This window comes from Leptodactylus fuscus, chromosome 9 (genome assembly GCF_031893055.1).
Source record: "Leptodactylus fuscus isolate aLepFus1 chromosome 9, aLepFus1.hap2, whole genome shotgun sequence".
NCBI lineage: Eukaryota > Metazoa > Chordata > Amphibia > Anura > Leptodactylidae > Leptodactylus > Leptodactylus fuscus.
The window spans coordinates 79,293,089-79,311,674 of record NC_134273.1 but is presented as its reverse complement, the minus strand read 5'-3'; the positions used below and the strand labels follow the sequence as shown (position 1 = coordinate 79,311,674).

At 41.6% G+C, this 18,586-nt stretch overlaps 1 protein-coding gene across 1 annotated transcript in view; it reads right to left on the bottom strand.

Moving 5' to 3' along the window:
• Positions 1-2,366: 2,366 nt before the first annotated feature.
• Positions 2,367-18,586, bottom strand: part of TAFA1 (TAFA chemokine like family member 1) — a 299,909-nt gene continuing 283,689 nt past the window's right edge. The window contains exons 5-6 of the mRNA XM_075287558.1: positions 8,844-8,968; positions 2,367-3,217 (exon numbers count right to left, since the gene is read on the bottom strand). Of these exons, the coding sequence (XP_075143659.1) occupies positions 3,200-3,217; positions 8,844-8,968 (143 nt within the window). The 3' untranslated portion in view covers positions 2,367-3,199. The remainder of the gene's footprint in view (positions 3,218-8,843; positions 8,969-18,586) is intronic.

Genomic DNA, 18,586 nt, shown 5'->3' with positions numbered 1-18,586 from the left:
CGTATCCAATACCTACAAACTTACCAAACTCAGCTCTGCTATTATTACATTATTAAGAGAGGACATTCGAGATGAAATGAGACCAGACAAACGTGACCAAGGGCAGATTTGGCAATGGTACCAGGCAGTTTCGTTCCAGGCTTCCCGGCCATGCAGCGTATTGTGTATTGTTGGATAGAATTCTAAGTCTCTCTTCCCTTTTATGCAGAATGTTTTATTAACCGTTCTATCCAAAATACAAGGTAACTGTAATGGGATCATATTTGAAGGTAATGCTGTATTGGAAGGTGCGGCGCGTCCATAGCGTTGCCTGCCAGGAAGCGGCGGGTCTCTGGAAATTGCATTCGCATATTGGCAACAAGGCAAAGTCTAGAAAACTGGGATCATAATTTTTACATTTCTGCAGCGAGGAAGCGATTTGGGAGGTCTGTACTCTATAGTGCAGGTAATGTCTCATCAGAGGCTGCTGTGTTTAGGTCCTCAGCTGGGTCATGTGACCACTTACGGTATTTGGGATATCATCTAAGATATTAGTGATATGTTCTAGCAAATATAAAATACATTAAGGTTCTGGTTTTATTATAGGAGAAGTTAATAGGAAACACATTCCATATTATATGGATTATTTTTGCTCAGTCTTTCCTGATCCAGTCCTGTAGTCTAATGGGAAATGGAGGGGTCGCGGTGCTATACCGCAACTTATATGCCAACCGTACACATAGAATAGCCCTACTCCCAAATAATAGTATGCACAGTGAGTATATATGACCACCAAAACTCAAAAATTCTACCTAGATAATACCACCATACTATAATAAATAATATGACCATAACATGACTAGATAATACCACCATACTATGATAAATAACATGACTAGATAATACCACCATACTATAATAAATAATATGACCGTAACATGACTAGACAATACCACCATACTATGATAAATAACATGACTAGATAATACCACCATACTATAATAAATAATATGACCATAACATGACTAGATAATACCACCATACTATGATAAATAACATGACTAGATAATACCACCATACTATAATAAATAATATGACCATAACATGACTAGACAATACCACCATACTATAATAAATAATATGACCATAACATGTCTAGATAATACCACCATACTATAATAAATAATGTGACCATAACATGACTAGATAATACCACCATACTATAATAAATAATGTGACTATAACATGACTAGATAATACCACCATACTATAATAAATAATGTGACTATAACATGACTAGATAATACCACCATACTATAATAAATAATGTGACCATAACATGACTAGATAATACCAACATACCATAACTGGATCACTATAATGTAGATAGATAATACCACCGCAACATGACTGACTAATAACACTGTATTGGAACTAAATAATACCACCATACCATGACTGAATATCAGTCACCTTACCATAATTCAATAATATTACCATATTGTGACCATATAATACCACCATATCATGACTGGTTAATAATACCGTACATAACTAAATAATACCACCATATTGGAACTAGATAATACCACCACTCTGGTAACTGGATAATAATACCATGCTGTGCATGCACGTTACCAAGTAAGTAGATAATACCATCATAATGGACTTGATAATACCACCATAATGTTATTGACTAATACCACCATATTGTAGCTATAATACTACCATAACATGACTGGATAATACTACCATAACTGAATAATACCACTATATCGTAATTATATAACATTGAAATGCCATAACTGAATAATACCGCCATGTCATGACTAAATAATACCACCACACGATAACTGGATTATATACTGTGCATGACTAGATACTACCGCCATATTATGACTAAATATTACTACCATCATGTGTCTATTACTACCATATTGTAACTAGATAACACCGTCATATCTTGATTGGATTACACTACCATACTGTAACCTGATGATGCTATACCATGACTGGATAATACCACCATACATGACTAAATAACACCAACATACTGTGAAGGAGCCAGACCACCAAACTGTCCAGATAATCATAATAATACCACCATATAGAATGTGTTTCCCAGAATAGACCCTGAATATGGGATTGGTTGGGGCCCCCGATTTCTGGACAAAGGGGGTGCTAATCCTCAATGTCTCACCCAACAGAGTGACATCCAAATCCAAGTGGCAGCAACTGGTACTGCAGTTTAGCCTATCCAATTGAACAGGGCTGAAAAGCAGTACCAGACTCGGCCACATGCTCATGGGTGTCACTGTAGTGCAGGTTGATCATGTAAATTGGTTTGGACCCAAACGTGATTTACCATAGAAAAAAAAAAAGATAAATCGAACAAAATAATGTTTATTAAGACTTTTACTCTTAAAGGAATAAGCAAGTGCAAAACAGTGGGGTTTACTGCAGACAGCACCGGTTATACAAATCCTGCCGACATCCTATTTACACCAGTGATAATACAAAGATCCCGATAGCCATGGACTCATGGCCGCTCTCCACGGTGGCTGTTTTTTTCGTGCTTTGACGCCGTTTCCTCCTCCGTTGAACTTCCTATAAAAAAATACTTTGTTGGAAGATGGCGGGAGCGACCGTATTTGAATAGAAATGTTGACATAATCAAAGCTGGCATGCTATAATCACACATGGGTAAAAAGCTTCCGGAACACAATAGAAAAAAATAACATATTTCATCATCAACATGTTCATCCGGAATTGAAGGAAGATCTTGATTCCGTGTAGATGTTGAAGATCCTCAAGGACGAGAAGTTTGACCCTGGTCTATCCAGTCCATAGCTAGTGATAGAAACAGGGTCGTAGTCCGAGTATCGGGAGGGGTCCTTAACGCCTTACTGGTGGGTCCTTCACTTATATATACATGATACTCGCAGGATACAAATCCAGAATTCCACATCCCACAAAATATTCCTGTCCCGTTCTTGGCCAAAGTCAATTTTTTGCAAAGTTGTTGCTCCCCATGGATAACTTTATTTCACATAGTGAAACCACTGAGAGTTTGTCATCAAAAAGTCAAAGTGCAAGTAAAATATCCATTTGGCTTGTAAATCCTTAGGGTACTCGTGTTTGTCTCAAGGAGATTGGAGTTTGTGTTATGGCGTCCTCATTCATCAGCAGGTGGAGGTGATGATGGCCGGAAAAAGAAATCTTAGGATCTGGGATGAATCTGGAAAATAAAGAGAAGACGTTAGAAATAAGAAAATGATGGAGAGGCGCGGAAGTGATGGTGACTGGAAAGTTCTATCATCTGGAAAGTTCTACATTTCTGGCAAATTGTCAACAATTTCATTGATCTGTTATTTTTTTTACTTTTCTTCAGCCTACAATGAGATTCCTGTAATCTGGGAATTCTGCATGAAATCTATCTATCTATCTATCTATCTATCTATCTATCTATCTATCTATCTATCATCTATCTATCTATCTATCTATCTATCTATCTATCTATCTATCTATCTCCTATCTATCTATCTATCTATCTATCTATCTATCTATCATCTATCTCTCATTTCTATCTATCTATCATCTATCTATCTATCTATCTATCTATCTATCTATCTATCTATCTATCTCCTATCTATCTACTCTATCTATCTATCTATCTATCTATCTATCTATCTATCTCATATCTCTCTCATATCTATCTATCTATCTATCTATCTATCTATCTCCTATCTATCTATCTATCTATCTATCTATCTATCTATCTATCTCATATCGCTCTCATATCTATCTATCTATCTATCTATCTATCTATCTATCTATCTCCTATCTATCTATCTATCTATCTATCTATCTATCTATCTATCTATCTATCTATCTACTCTATCTATCTATCTATCTATCTATCTATCTATCTATCTATCTATCTATCATCTATCTATCTATCTATCTATCTATCTATCTATCTATCTCCTATCTATCTATCTATCTATCTATCTATCTATCTATCTATCTATCTATCTCATATCGCTCTCATATCTATCTATCTCCTATCTATCTATCTATCTATCTATCTATCTATCTATCTATCTATCTATCTATCTATCTATCTATCTATCTATCTCTTTTTCCTGTACAATGTTGTGATACAAAGCAATGTAATTACATCATGGATCTTGTATGTGTATTTCTGGCCGGGCACCAGTTTGCGGTATATCGGATGATTGTCGGAGTGCAGTCAATTAATGTCATTGCTCCGGGGCTCTGTGTTCAGATCCCACTAACAAAGGCTAACAAACATGGCGGCTTCTGTCACGCTGCGCTCCAGACTCTGTTTACCTTGTAGCTGTATTTTTCTTGTTCCTTAGAGTAGATCCCAGTTATGTACACAGCAAACAGTATTAATTATGTATGGGGACGGTTATTATCCATCTGAAGCCTCGCAACGCAGTCGCACTTACCGTCTGCAGTCACTGGCGTGGTAGTGTGAAGTGAGTCTTACTGTTGTGTAGTTGTCACAGTCTTACTGAAGAAGAATCCCTGACATAGTAAGAAGCCGAGTCTCCTTATAAGACTGAGGTCTGGACTTTGCCTTGTGGCCCATGATTCTGTGTAGTCTGGCGTGTAGTCGTGTAGTCTGGCCCGCCCCCCATAACAACATTTTTGCTGAAGACGAACCCTACACGTATCTGTCGTCGTTGCGACTTTCTAGATTGTCCGTTATTACATGAACGTTGGGAAATATGGGAATTATTCCGACAGAAATGAAAATGACAACAAGAACTGGCAATGGTCAGTGACTATACCTACTAGGTTTCAGGGCCTCAGATGCCATCTTGCCTTGCATGAAGGTGGTCATGTGTGACCCTGAAACTTAAAAACAAAACAAAAAAAAAGTGAACCCTCTTCCAGCAATAAACATGTCGCATCTTCATACCGAACAGGTGGGTTAATGGAGAACTTAAGGTTTGGTCAAAGGCCTTAAAAATTGTATAAAAAATCCATTTCAATTATTTTTATTAAATGATTGCGATGCAACAATCGACAATTTTATCATAAAAACTCTACGAATTGGACACTGTTCACATTTGGATTATTTTTTTCCCAGAAAGACGGAAAGATCCTTCATAGGACGAACACCAGCGATGTCTGACTTTGGTATCCATCATATATTATAGCAGGGTATTTTTGCTGTTGACTATGTCTTCCAACACTGGTGTTCCCCATGAAGTGACAATTTTAGAGAATTTTTTTTCTAGGACTTTGAACTGAGTTCCTCTGTTATTCCTCCTGGCAATCCATGGGCTTTGCTGTTTATCATATTAATAGTGTATGTCTAGACAGGACTGATTGGACCGTATTAGATTGTGTAAACAGGGATGCTTGTTAATGTATTGATGCATTTCCAGGAGGGATAATAGAGGGTCACAAAGTCAAACTTGCAGGACTTTCCATACAAATCCATACAGATGTTGTCCTTAAAGGGATCCTATCATTAAAACTCAATTTCTTCTGCCTACCACGTAGGAATAACCTTAAGAAAGGCTATTCTTCTCCTACCTTTAGATGTCTTCTCTGCGCCACTGTACGGTATATAATCCAGTTTTCGTCGGTATGTAAATGAGTTCTCTCGCAGCACTAGGGGCGTACCCAATGCTGCGAGAGTACTCTCCAGCGCCACCTCCATTTTCTTCAGCCTCAGGAACGCGTCTTCTTCTGGCGTGGCTTCAAACCTCTAGGCTTCGGGCCTAGGGCAAAGCCGGCTGTGCATGCCCACAGGCCACAAGAAAATGGCCGTTTACACTGTATTGTAAGCGGCCATTTTCTTGTGGCCGGCGGGCATGCACAGTCGGCTTTGCCCTAGGCCCGAGGCTTAGGAGTTTGAAGCCACTGGCGGAAGAAGACGCGAAGAAGACCCGTTCCTGAAGAAGATGGAGGCGGTGCTGGAGAGTTCTCTGGCAGCATTGGGGACGCCCCCAGTGCTGCGAGAGAACTCATTTGCATATCAACGAAAACCAGATTATATACCGAATGGCAGTGCGGAGAAGACATCTAAAGGTAGGAGAATAATAACCTTTCTTAAGGCTATTCCTACGTGGTAGGCAGAAAAAATTGAGTTTTGACGATAAAATCCCTTTTAAGGGATCTTATTGCTATAGCCATAGAAGGATCAGGTCAGGTACGGGAATAATTTGGGTTTGCTCTATCCATATCAATGAGGTTCTAATATACAGTCCTATGAAAAAGTTTGGGCACCCCTATTAATCTTAATCATTTTTAGTTCTAAATATTTTGGTGTTTGCAGCAGCCATTTCAGTTTGCTATATCTAATAACTGATGGACACAGTAATATTTCAGGATTGAAATGAGGTTTATTGTACTAACAGAAAATGCGCAATATGCATTAAACCAAAAGTTTATAAAGAAAGAGAGCCATGTATAGATAGGGAAGACATGGACAAAAAATATTCTTTATAGAAAGATAGCCATATCTAGTCTATCATTTAACCCCAAAGGGCCAGTTGCATTAGTACGTATAATCCATTTTGCTTCACATTGAAGCAATAGTTTATTATGGTCCCCTCCTTGAGGTGGTAAATTCACCTTTTCTATTCCAGCAAACTTCAAACAGCTTGCATCTCCATTATGTAAATCAGTAATGTGTTGTATTAAACGTGGGGAACCTTTCTTTCTAAACTGTTTTACCATCTTTTGATAAATGTTATGAGAATATCCCAATTGTATTCTACGTTTAGCTATAAATATTTGAATGTTCGTTTTGATGATAATAATCAGGTATAAGAAACTTTATATATATATATTAATCCTGCAGTGTCTTCATTGATGAGCTCTACATCGGCATACAAAGTTACAGGAGTTAAAAAACATAACAACAGTGAATAATGCAGCAATGGTAATTAAAGAACATAATAATAATTACTAATGAATAAATCAGTATAGAGATGTCCATTTTTTGTTTTTTATATCGGCAAATGCCGTAATAGTATAAAAAATTTTTTTTTCCGATGTGCGTCTATGCGCCTGCGCATCGGCGTTTCTCTGATTGGCTCCCGGTCTTTCATAGCAGTCTTTGACTGCATATGCGCGACGTCTAGTATCTCGGGTCCTAATGCGCACGCGCATCGGCGCTTCCTCAATAGGCGGGTAGCCTTGTATTATATACTGGAGCGCGGCATTAGAGGCCGGTGTGCGCTTGCGCATAGGCCATTTTTTTATTGGCTACTTGTCCGTGCTCCTCTCTGCCGATTAATTAAGAGGCACGGAGATCTGTATGTATTACTTTGTAAAGGATTTACGCATGAGCATCGGCTCATAGCCAATTGGTTGAATGACTTGAAATAGTCTTCACTCTGGTCCGCTTATGCCGATGTTGGAGTTCACAGGAGATACTGCAGGTATTTCTATTGGTCATAATTTGAATCCATTTCAGGAGACCTTCATTATGCCTGATTGTCTTAATGGTATTTAAGCCTGCTTTTCTGTTCATCTGTTATTGCATTTTGAGGCTTGAGAAAGCGCACACAGTTGCGCGAAACGGCTGTTGCCTACATGCCTATATATGCTCTATTCCCTCCCTGCACTACCTGTTTTTAAAGGAATATGTTACCTCAATAAAAGAATTATTTTATGAAGATAAGCGTGAACGTGGGTGAGTGCCCTTCCTCATTCTTCTACATTTGCTCTATTTTCTCTACAGTTCTTGTTAAGCCCAGAAGTGGCAGGCCAAGAAAAATATCAGAAAGGCAGAGAAGAAGAATGGTGAGAACAGTCAAGGACAATCCACAGACCACCTCCAAAGAGCTGCAGCATCATCTTGCTGCAGATGGTGTCACTGTGCATCAGTCAGCAATACAGCGCACTTTGCACAAGGAGAAGCTGTCAGGGAGAGTGATGAGAAAGAAGCCTTTTCTGCAAGCACGCCACAAACAGAGTCGCCTGAGGTATGAAAAAGCACATTTGGAGAAGCCAACTTCATTTTGGAAACAAAGATTGAGTTGTTTGGTTATAAAAAAAAGGCGTTATGCATGGCGTCCAAAAAGAAACAGCATTCCAAGAAAAACACATGCTACCCACTGTAAAATTTGGTGGAGGTTCCATCATGCTTTGGGGCTGTGTAGCCAATGCCGGCACCGGGAATCTTGTTAAAGTTGAGGGTCGCATGGATTCCACTCAGTATCAGCAGATTCTTGAGAATAATGTTCAAGAATCAGTGACGAAGTTGAAGTTACGCCGGGGATGGATATTTCAGCAAGACAGTGATCCAAAACACTGCTCCAAATCCTCAGGCATTCATGCAGAGGAACAATTACAATGTTCTGGAATGGCCATCCCAGTCCCCAGACCTGAATATCATTGAACATCTGTGGGATGATTTGAAGCGGGCTGTCCATGCTCGGCGACCATCTAACTTAACTGAACTTGAATTGTTTGTCCAAAATACCTTCATCCAGGATCCAGGAACTGATTAAAAGCTACAGGAAGCGACTAGAGGCTGTTATCTTTGCAAAAGGAGGATCTACTAAATATTAATGCCACTTTTCTGTTGAGGTGCCCATACTTTTGCACCGGTCAAATTTTGGTTTAATGCATATTGCGCATTTTCTGTTAGTACAATAAACCTCATTTCAATCCTGAAATATTACTGTGTCCATCAGTTATTAGATATATCAAACTGAAATGGCTGTTGCAAATACCAAAATATTTAGAACTAAAAATGATTAAGATTAATAGGGGTGCCCAAACTTTTTCATAGGACTGTAAGTTCCTTTACGGTAATGCTCCACCACCATGTATATTGTGAGGTTTGCCAAGAACTGGCTGGTACTTACTCTAGTGGTCTTTATCTTATTGCCAGTTGCGCACATCCATCCTGAGTTGTCTGGCAGAGTCTTACATTCTTCTCCCTCTAAACATGGCTCCATCTCACACCACCACTTCCCGATGACTATTGAAGCTGCAAAAATATAAGACAAAAAGTCCACGGTAAATTTAAAGGGAATCAAAAAATGACCAACTTTTTATGTTACATATATATTTTTTAAGAATTTGATATTATTTTATTAATCATTTTCCATATTTCTATCTATAGTTCTATCACTTTGACCACTAAGCCTAATAATAGCCTGATAATTGCTAATTCTGTAAGGGTTTCCTTTGCAGCAGTCACTTCACTTACGTCACAATAGAAAAACACCTCTGGTGATAACACCCCTGGGCAACATTTAGGACTGGAGTAGCAAACTAAATATTTGTCCTTGGTGAAGGCAAGCCTACAATTGGAAGTTTTACATGAGTCACACGAGTGGGGATGAGACGATATCTCCCATAGGTAGCACATAAAACCCCAGGAGATTCTGCTCAGTAACTCTCTCCTGTAGCAGTGACTTGTATGACATTATACAGAAGCACTCATGTGAATATTATAAAGCACTTGGGGTAAGATAGAAAACTTATTCCCTGCAGCATCATGTTTTGGTCTCTCATTTGGCTCCTCCTCCCTTCAGTGTAGACTTCTATGTAATCTGACACTTCAGTGAGTTGACAGTCTGTCCTGGGAGACCAAGAGGGATTCAGCAGAGACTTCAGAGTGATTATTTAGGAAGCAGGAGAGAGCGCGAAAGAGACTGACGAGTGGAGAAAGAAGCATTTCTCTCTGATAAGATATATTAGATTCCTTCATACTACTGATTTAGGAAACTCTTGTGAATTTAGTTATTGGGCCCAGTAAGTGCCAAATTTTGGTGCAAAATGGGTCATCTCAAGCCACGCCCCATTGCCTAGGACAAACCACCTTGTCAAGCTAGTCTGAAAAATGGCCTAAAATTACAGATGTAGCAGAGTTAACCTGACTTTCTGCAGCGGGATAAATTGTCACTACGTGATGTCTTGCTACAGAAGTGGGGCTGAGACTTGAATTGAAGAACTGCTGAAGTGCACTATATAAAAATGACTATATATCTGTCTATGACACTATAAACCCAAGACGGACTGAACCCAAATCTACCAGCCTGTATTATAGTCAACATGGAACGTTCCGTAAATGTCAAACGGTATACTAATGTATAAAGCTAATGGTTCTGTATATCTAGTACAGTAGGTAAGCGATAGAGTTAATCCACAATGTATGTTACTACCCAGTGCACATATGCACAATGAATCGCTGCTCCGAGACCTCCAGTCTAAATTTGGTGGCGAAGGCACAAAGAGAAGAAAATTGCCAACGGCATATCAACCAGGTGTCAAACACGAGCAACCGCCGTCACAGCTCAGAGCCCTTGCAGCTGCACCGCTCTGCCTCGCAAAATACGGGATAATGTAGGCAGGTGTTTAGAATAGAGACGGCCACTATACAGTATTAGACATGTGGGGGCGATATGTGCGGCCATCAGCCCCTGAGCCATATAATATATCTCTGTGGGCGACCATAGTGCACTGGGACTAGGATATCGAATAAGTAACATTTAGTAACTGTGGCGTAACTAAAGTCTTGTGGGCCCCGCTGCAATCTTTTTGTCCGGGGCCCCTACGAATTCATGATAGTGATGGTTACAGGAGCTAAGGAGTTTAATCCACCTTAGTGTGATTAGGGGAATCTGTGGGTCTCCTTGGCTTATGGGCCAGATGGAAGCTGCAATCTGAAGGCTCCTGGGCCCCGATGCAACTGCACTCTCTGCACCCCTTACGTCCCTGGGTAGTGTATCAGTTTGTCCATCTTGTCTTCCTGGGTCACCACCATCTTAATACAAGTCACTACATTGACACTGGAGGTTTCTGTCTACTGCACAAGAGACATTGTTATTATTTAGATGCTCAGACTTGTTCTAAGCCCCGCCCATGAGGAACCAACAGCATGGAAGAGCTGCAAATAGATCAAGCAACTTCTATACTATAAGGAAGAAAGTTCAGAGTTGACATTACAGATTAGAGGGGGACATCTTACCATAATTAAAATGCACTTCGTACTTGGTTTCATCACCCAGAAAAAAAGGGGGCTTGATCATTGTGCCCCTGTTCAGAGCCCTGGGTGGTAACAAAGTAGATGTGATCATCCAAGGCTCCGGTAGCAACCTCGGACACAATATCTCCCCCATTACTCTGACCATTGGGGTCACGTAAAGTCTACCTAATAAACAATACAATATCCTATTAGCGGTGCCGGGGCTAATATAATCCTTCCATTATGGTCATCATGGCTCCGGCCGTAGCCCGCACGCCACATTCCTATTCCGCAGCGAAGCTTCTGCAGATTTAATTTTAGGCAAATAAAAACAAGAGCGTCTAACCCACTTGGCAGCGATACAAATTTCTTCACAATGAAAATCCTTAGAGGTTGCACATAACATCTTAAATGATCTGGACACCATGCTTCTTTGAATTAAAAGCAGATCTGAGGATTTTGCTGCTCTTACTAGGGGCTATTTTTCATTGAATGCGGCATATGAGCAGCAGAAGAACGCCAGAAGTGGAGCCGAAAATATACAACGAGACACTAACAATCACATCAGCTTCATCACATCGCGTCATTAAGTGGAAGTTTTGGGCGCTTAGGACGTCTATTTTTTTTCTAACAAGGCTTTTCTGTCATTTTAATTACTGTACTACGGAGCGATGCCGCCTACTTTGCATATGCAAATATACACGGAGAGATGTCAATGCAGAATTAACTTATCCGAAATAGGGATTTCCTGTCTTCATTACTTTCACTGCCAAATTCCTAAATCTATTGTATTTTTTAGAGCGTGACCTTTCCCGCACGTCTTACAGTCACAGGAAGCCGTCGCTGGGAGAATTAATAAGACGATCGTTACGTTCAATGTCCTCGGCAAAATCACAAAAGTGGCTCTATTGTATTTACAGATGCGTCCTACCTTACCTTTACTCCTATGTCAATGTATTTGGACATATGTGGGGGTGAGATAACCAGCTTTGAAAAAAACCCCTGAATTTTATGATACTTTGTCATGAGACGTCTATCTAATATGTGGCCACCCAGTGGTTATCTTGTGAACTGCAGTCTATCATGGGTTAGGCTAGTATGCCACAATATTGTATTGAACTTCTTTCATGACCTCCTTAAAGGGTGACGCCTTTTGGGCTATTTTTTGGTACCGGGTGACTTTTGACAACAATGTCAGATTGGGCAGGAAACAGCAGAAAGACACATTACATGGTATATAGCGTATGGAAGAGAGAAATGTTGACTTACTGATGCGTTTCGGATCTAGGCTATGAGTAAAAGCCATTTCATGGTCTGAAACACTTCAGTCCACCAGCGGTTCTCTATTCCCTATGCTATATACTGCCAATACCGTATTCTACATTTCTCTTAAAGAGGCCACTGCAGACGAAACGCATAGCGGGTTACAACCGCGACAATCAACTTATAACCAGGTCAAGAGGAGACAACCTCTACAGTATCCACTTTTACCTTTTTCATCTGTAAAGTGGGGAATGTCAGATATCCGTGTTGGTCTGCCTTACAAAATTGATATAATTGTAGATGCACGGAGCCACCACTAGTGGGAGTCACGATAGCCGAATATGGATCCATACAGCAAGAATGCAGAATGCTGCCCCTAGTGGTAAAATACATTCAGTAAAGGACCAATTCCCACTATAGCAGCAGCCCGTTGGGAACAAGGCCAGGAGGTTAGGGGTAGTAGTAGCTGTGGTCGTGTTGCCAAGGATCTCTATCAGATCCACAACATCTTGTGCAGAAGGGACCTGCAGGGTGTATGATGGTGGTAGTATTGTTCTCCTGGTGCTAGGTCAGCCTGAGACTGATGGTGGTTGGAGTGTGGGAATAAGACAGGAACATTAAGAAACTAGCAGAAGCTGGAAGTACAGTTCTTAGGAACATCCACTGAGCCTGGTGCTGAGCTATAACATACCGTATTACTTCCCCGTGTCAGGGCAGTCTTCCTTTCATCTAAATCCATAAAGGTGTCTGCAATCCCCTGACATATCTAACAGGGCGCTGACCTGAGGCTGACATATAGGGTCATAGCTATGGCATTCATACAATGTTACCCTCACAGTCCCTTCTCTTGCATGCAATATCTTGCCATTGGGCAGGGATCTCTCCCATCTCCTGACTGCAGCCCTTCAGCTCCGGACCCCTGTTCCACTCATTTTTGGGCTTCATAATGGTGCATTATAGGAAACCCCTTAAATATAGAAATTATATATTGTCCATTGATATTCCATCTACTTTATTGACTTTTGGGTTTGTTCCTTAACTATAGGACTAAAGGAAGATGACTTGAAGCCGGGTAATACTGGATACTTTGTTACTAAATGTTTGCACATGAATTTTGATAATAACCTTGAAGACTTCTCCGAATCTCTCTGTTCTGGGTTTTTTACACCTGTATAACACTGAGACGTATTCCAACTGTACAAAGCGGCGAAAATAGCAAAACCTTCAATGGACAAATATACATGGCGTCCTTGGCTTCCAGCTTGGCGGGACATATTAGCTGTTGGATGTCGGAGTAAAAATAAAGGTCACACACAAGATGTGGAGTTGACAATAGGTGCAAATAGAGGTGCATATAGAGGCGCCAAAACCAGCGATAGGGCAGGTTATAACATAGGGTACAGATGACAGCTCAGAGCAGCGTCAATAATATTAGACAAGCGGCTGTTGACAGATGGAATAAACAGGTGAGAAGAAGAAGCCCTAAGGAACTGTAGAAACTTTCCTGCCACTGATGTTACCTGCTGCCGTACAGTACTGTGCAAAAGTGTTAGGCAGGTGTGGAAAAAACAGAGTTGCAAAATAAGAAGAATGTTTCCAGAAATAGAAGCGTTAATAGTTTATTTTTGTCAATGAACAAAATGAAGAAAAGAGAAATGTAAATCCCATTAATATTCGGTGTGACCTTTGCCCTTTGCCTTCCATCAGTTCTTCTCGGTACTTGCAGACGGTTTTTGGCAGGACTGGGCAGGGAGGTTGTCCCCGTTGCCATCTTGGAGTACTAAGCACAGATCTTCGGTGGATGTTGCTTGCTCCAATCTGTCTGCGTCTTCATGTCATCCCAGACGGACTGGATGATGGTGAGATCAGGGCTATGGGGGGGTCTGTGGGGGCCGAATCATTAACAAAATGGACTAACAAAGGGAGATCCAAGGTTGAATGTAATACAGATTCCCTTAGGACATGACGCGTTTCAGGTTGTTAGGTACCCCTTTATCAAGTGTGCTGGAAAATACTGGAGAGGGGGGGCAGGTGCCCCTAAATGAGCATCTCATTTAGCTATTGGGTCCATTGTTAGCACTTCTGGAAGGGGGGCAGAAATATCAGTGCAGGGGCGTAGCTATAGGGACAGCAGTTGCTATCGGGGCTTTGAGGCCTAACACAATTTGTTAAGTTTATCCCATCTTCTTCCATTGTGGGGCGCTATGTTACGTCTTATTACATTCAGTCTTTCCTCTCCTTCACATACATACATCGCTTGCTACTTCTGGTCAATGGCGGAGCACCGAACCCATTATAAACGGCACGTTATATCTATGGCTGACATTGGAGGCTTTAAGGTCTGAGTCATTGTTAGGCCATTCCTATCCCAGCATTCAGTATTAATTTGATTCTCTCTGATAGCAGAAGTTTTGCCGGGAGCTGCCGATCCGCAGATTGATTTCAGTAGAATTACAGACAATTAGGTTATGGGAATACACAATGAGGGGATCACTGGTGACCCCACGACCTGGCTGTACAGTCCCGCCATTACAGTATGACGGATAATGAGGGGCAATTCCGGAGCAGGAGAGACACTAGAGAAGTAAAAGTGGATAATCTCTGCTCCCCGTCCATCCAGCTTTCCATAAAATGAATTCTTACATTGTCTCATTAAGTTATATATTGGGTTTTGTATGCAGAATCCTGTTAGCAATGATATAGGATGTCAGGCCTAATGAGGATCTGGAACTCAAGCGTTTCTGCCAGATGAAAGTTTTAGAAGCGAGAGGTAAAAGGCTATGCTACTCGCAGACTAACAAGCACCTACAGAAAAGAAGAGCGGCTCGACTCAAAGGAAAGTCTGAAAATAACTGTTCATAGTGTAAACTGAAAAACATCAAGAAATACCTGGAACGGAGGAAATGCGACTCGCACCACCCGTCCGAAATTTCTATCTATGACCATTGTCATCTCGATACAATCTGTTACATTTATGTGTTAGATTATAAAGTGAGTCGGGTATAAAATCAACTGCGACTTATATCTAGTGCCCTGCCAGGACCTTCCACCTCATCCGGATCAGTGAAGTTTCATAGCACTTCTTGGTGATGGGCCCAAGCTTTGTATATCTTTGTATATGTCTCACTGTGCCCAGTAGGAAGCAGAAGGGGCGTGACAATGGGATGGGCAGGGGGGGAGTACAGGGAACATAATTATATAAGATTTACTACTTAAAGGGATTCTACCATTAAAACACATGTTTTGCTCGTTGACACGTAGGAATAGCATTAAGAAAGGCTATTCTTCTCCTACCTTTAGATGTCTTCTCCGCACCACCGTTCGGTATAAATCCCCGTTTTCATCGGTATGCAAATGAGTTCTTTCGCAGCACTGTGGGCGGGCCCAATGCGGCAAGAGAACTCTCCAGCGACGCCTCTATCTTCTTCAGGAACGTCCTCTTCATGTGTCTTCTTCTGGCGCTGGCGGTCAAACTTCTAGGCCTCGGGCAGAATCGAATGTGCATGCCCACAGGCCACAAGAAAATGGCCGCTTACTTACTGTGTAAGCGACCATTTTCCTTGTGGCCGCGGGCATGCACGCTCAGCTCTGCCCAAGGCTTGAGGCCTAGAAGTTTGACCACCAGAACTGGAAGAAGCCTCGTGAAGAGGACATTCTTGAAGAAGATGGAGGCGGCGCTGGAGAGTTCTCTGGCAGCATTGGGGATGCCCCCAGTGCTATTTGAGTGCTGGGGACCACCCCCAGTGCTGCGAGAGAACTCATTTGCATACCGCCGAAAACGGGGATTTATACCAAACGGCGGCACAGAGAAGACATCTAAGGGAGCCTGCACATGGAGTATACGCTCATTCATTCTGAACGTAAAACTCGTTCAGAGTGAGCGGCATAAAAATTAGATCCCATTGACTTGTTTGGGTGTCGGCATACGCGTGCTCCCCATTGAAATCAATGGGAGGCTTTTTTTTAACCTATTGCTTTCCATGTGATACGCGCGTATGCCGGCACCCATTCAAGTCAATGTTATGTTTTTTACGCCCAGAATGAGTGAGCGTAAACTCCTTGTGCAGGCTCCCTTATACTGTAGCTAGAACCTAAGACCTGAACAAGGTGCTTTCTCCATCTTTTAAAGGGGTCTAAAATATCGATAACGTATACTTAGGCTAAGTCATCATTGGGAGTTTGACACTTGGGACCCTATTCGAGTCTGCAGCAGTGCACGGGTCAAGCGATGTCATATCCATTGTTCACATGTCCTGTTTGCAGCACAGTCCCAATCATTGAAATAGGGCTGAGCTGCAATACCATGCACAACCACTAAACAATGTGCGGCGCTGTGCTTGGTAAAGAGGCTGAACGAAAGTCTTCACAGCTTCGAATGGATCCTTGGGGTCCGGGGTGTTGCAGATGCAGTGTTCATATGAGCAGTCGATCATGGGGTCCTGGTCCAGAGGTCGACGTTTCATCCGTCTGATATTTATGAAATATCCTAAGGATGGTTCATCAGTATTTTAGTCTTGGAAGACCTCTTTTTTTGCAGCAGTTGAAAATAGGACTCCATTCACATGAAGGGAAGACAACACGGCACGCAACGGACGTCGTGGCCAAAGTTGCCATTAAATGCAAGGGTGTGGGAGTGGTGATGGCCTCTCGCTGACAGCACGCGGTGCGATATATGATGTTATTTCCCTGGGTTCTCTGCCGTTTCAGCGCTGTATCCTGCACCGGGCACATATAGAACATCCTTTGAACTATCTCACACATTCAGCTGCTAATTAACTCATTTTCGGCTTAGGTTATCACATGGAAACTTGACTACAGAAGTTCTTAATTCCTTCAAGATATTAGCGAGGCTCGCTTGAAGGATAATGCACAACTTCATTTGATTTTTATTAATAAGCAACTTTGGCGCCGGCTAATTTGCAATAGTTTAGATATCTGCAGGCATCATGTCTCATTTAGTTGGAGCTTTGCATGAGGAAGTCGGAAGCTTTTTGCAGTCTTTCTCTAATTAACTCCTTCACCCATGACACTACCCGGGCACGATTTGCACATGAATCTTTGGAGATGACCCTGAGTTTTGTCAAGCTTTTAAGATGTCACCTACGAAGGAACGCTCTATAATAGAAGGAGCTTGTATGGCACCGGGAGGAAGTCATCAAGCTCAGGGGCAATTAGAAATTACTCGGTGACTTTGTAGATTCATTTCCGAGGACTCTTAGGGTTGGAAGGTATTGGGGAGGAACGCCATGAAAAATTCTAAAATATAAATGATGTGGTAGGAAAATGGCAGAAATAAAGCATTTGCAGATGTGCTGATCCAGAAAAAGTCAACAGGACCCATTGGTATAACAATAGGGGTCACGGGGTCACAGCCGCAACTGGGCCAATGGGTCAGGAGGGCCCACACGTCACCCTCACCAAACTCAAATTCTTTCCTTTCTTTTCTATTTCTTTTGATGGCTGGCAGTCACTGCATATTAATGTATTACCCCTGCCCTCTGATACACAGGAAAATTTATGATACACAGCCTTACACTGTCAGTAAAGACAAAACTAAACCTTTAATGCCAAAATATAGATTATGACCAGCAGTACAAGGTCAAAGAGGGATTCTGAGGGGAAGGCACTGACACAAGAAGGGGCATTATTACTGTTTGGAGGGGCACAGATGGGAAGCTTGAGTGGACAGAGGTGTTGCGAATAGGTCTTCATAGTCGTAGAGAAGGAAAAGGAAATGTACAGATAGGACACACCTTGTAAGTAGATTTTCCATTGCAGCCTGTCAGCCTTTAGATATCCACCTTGGTAGCCGCCATTGTTTTGAATCTTGTGCATATACTTCTATGTATTAGTAGTTGGGTATCAGTTGGACTACCAGAGTAATAGAAGGTCCAAAGACTAAGCAGAAACAACCTGGGTGAAGATTTGTCTCATCTAAATACTCAGTTTGACTCCGTCTCATGTTCTGTCTTCAATAATCAACTCTCTCCACTTCTGCAAGTCCATCTAGACAAGTCCCTATGGTCCAGCATTTTAAATGGGACCTCTCACTACCTCTACCCCTTTGTTTCCTTCAATAGGTGCTACTCCACTGATTCTGGCGCAGTTGGAATTTTTTCTCTAGCCCCTACCGTTCCCAAGAAATCATTGCTTTTCACTTCAGCAAAGTTATGCTCTCTACTGTCAGGTGGGCGGTCCTGTGCTGGAGCAGAAAGAAAGGGACCACCCACCTGACAGTAGAGAGCATAACTGTGCTGAAAGGAAAAACAATGATTTCTTGGGAACGGTAAGGGCTAGAGAAAAAATTCCAACTGTGCCAGAATCAGCGAGGGGGTAGCTATTGAAGGATGCAAAGAGGTGGAGGTAGGGAGA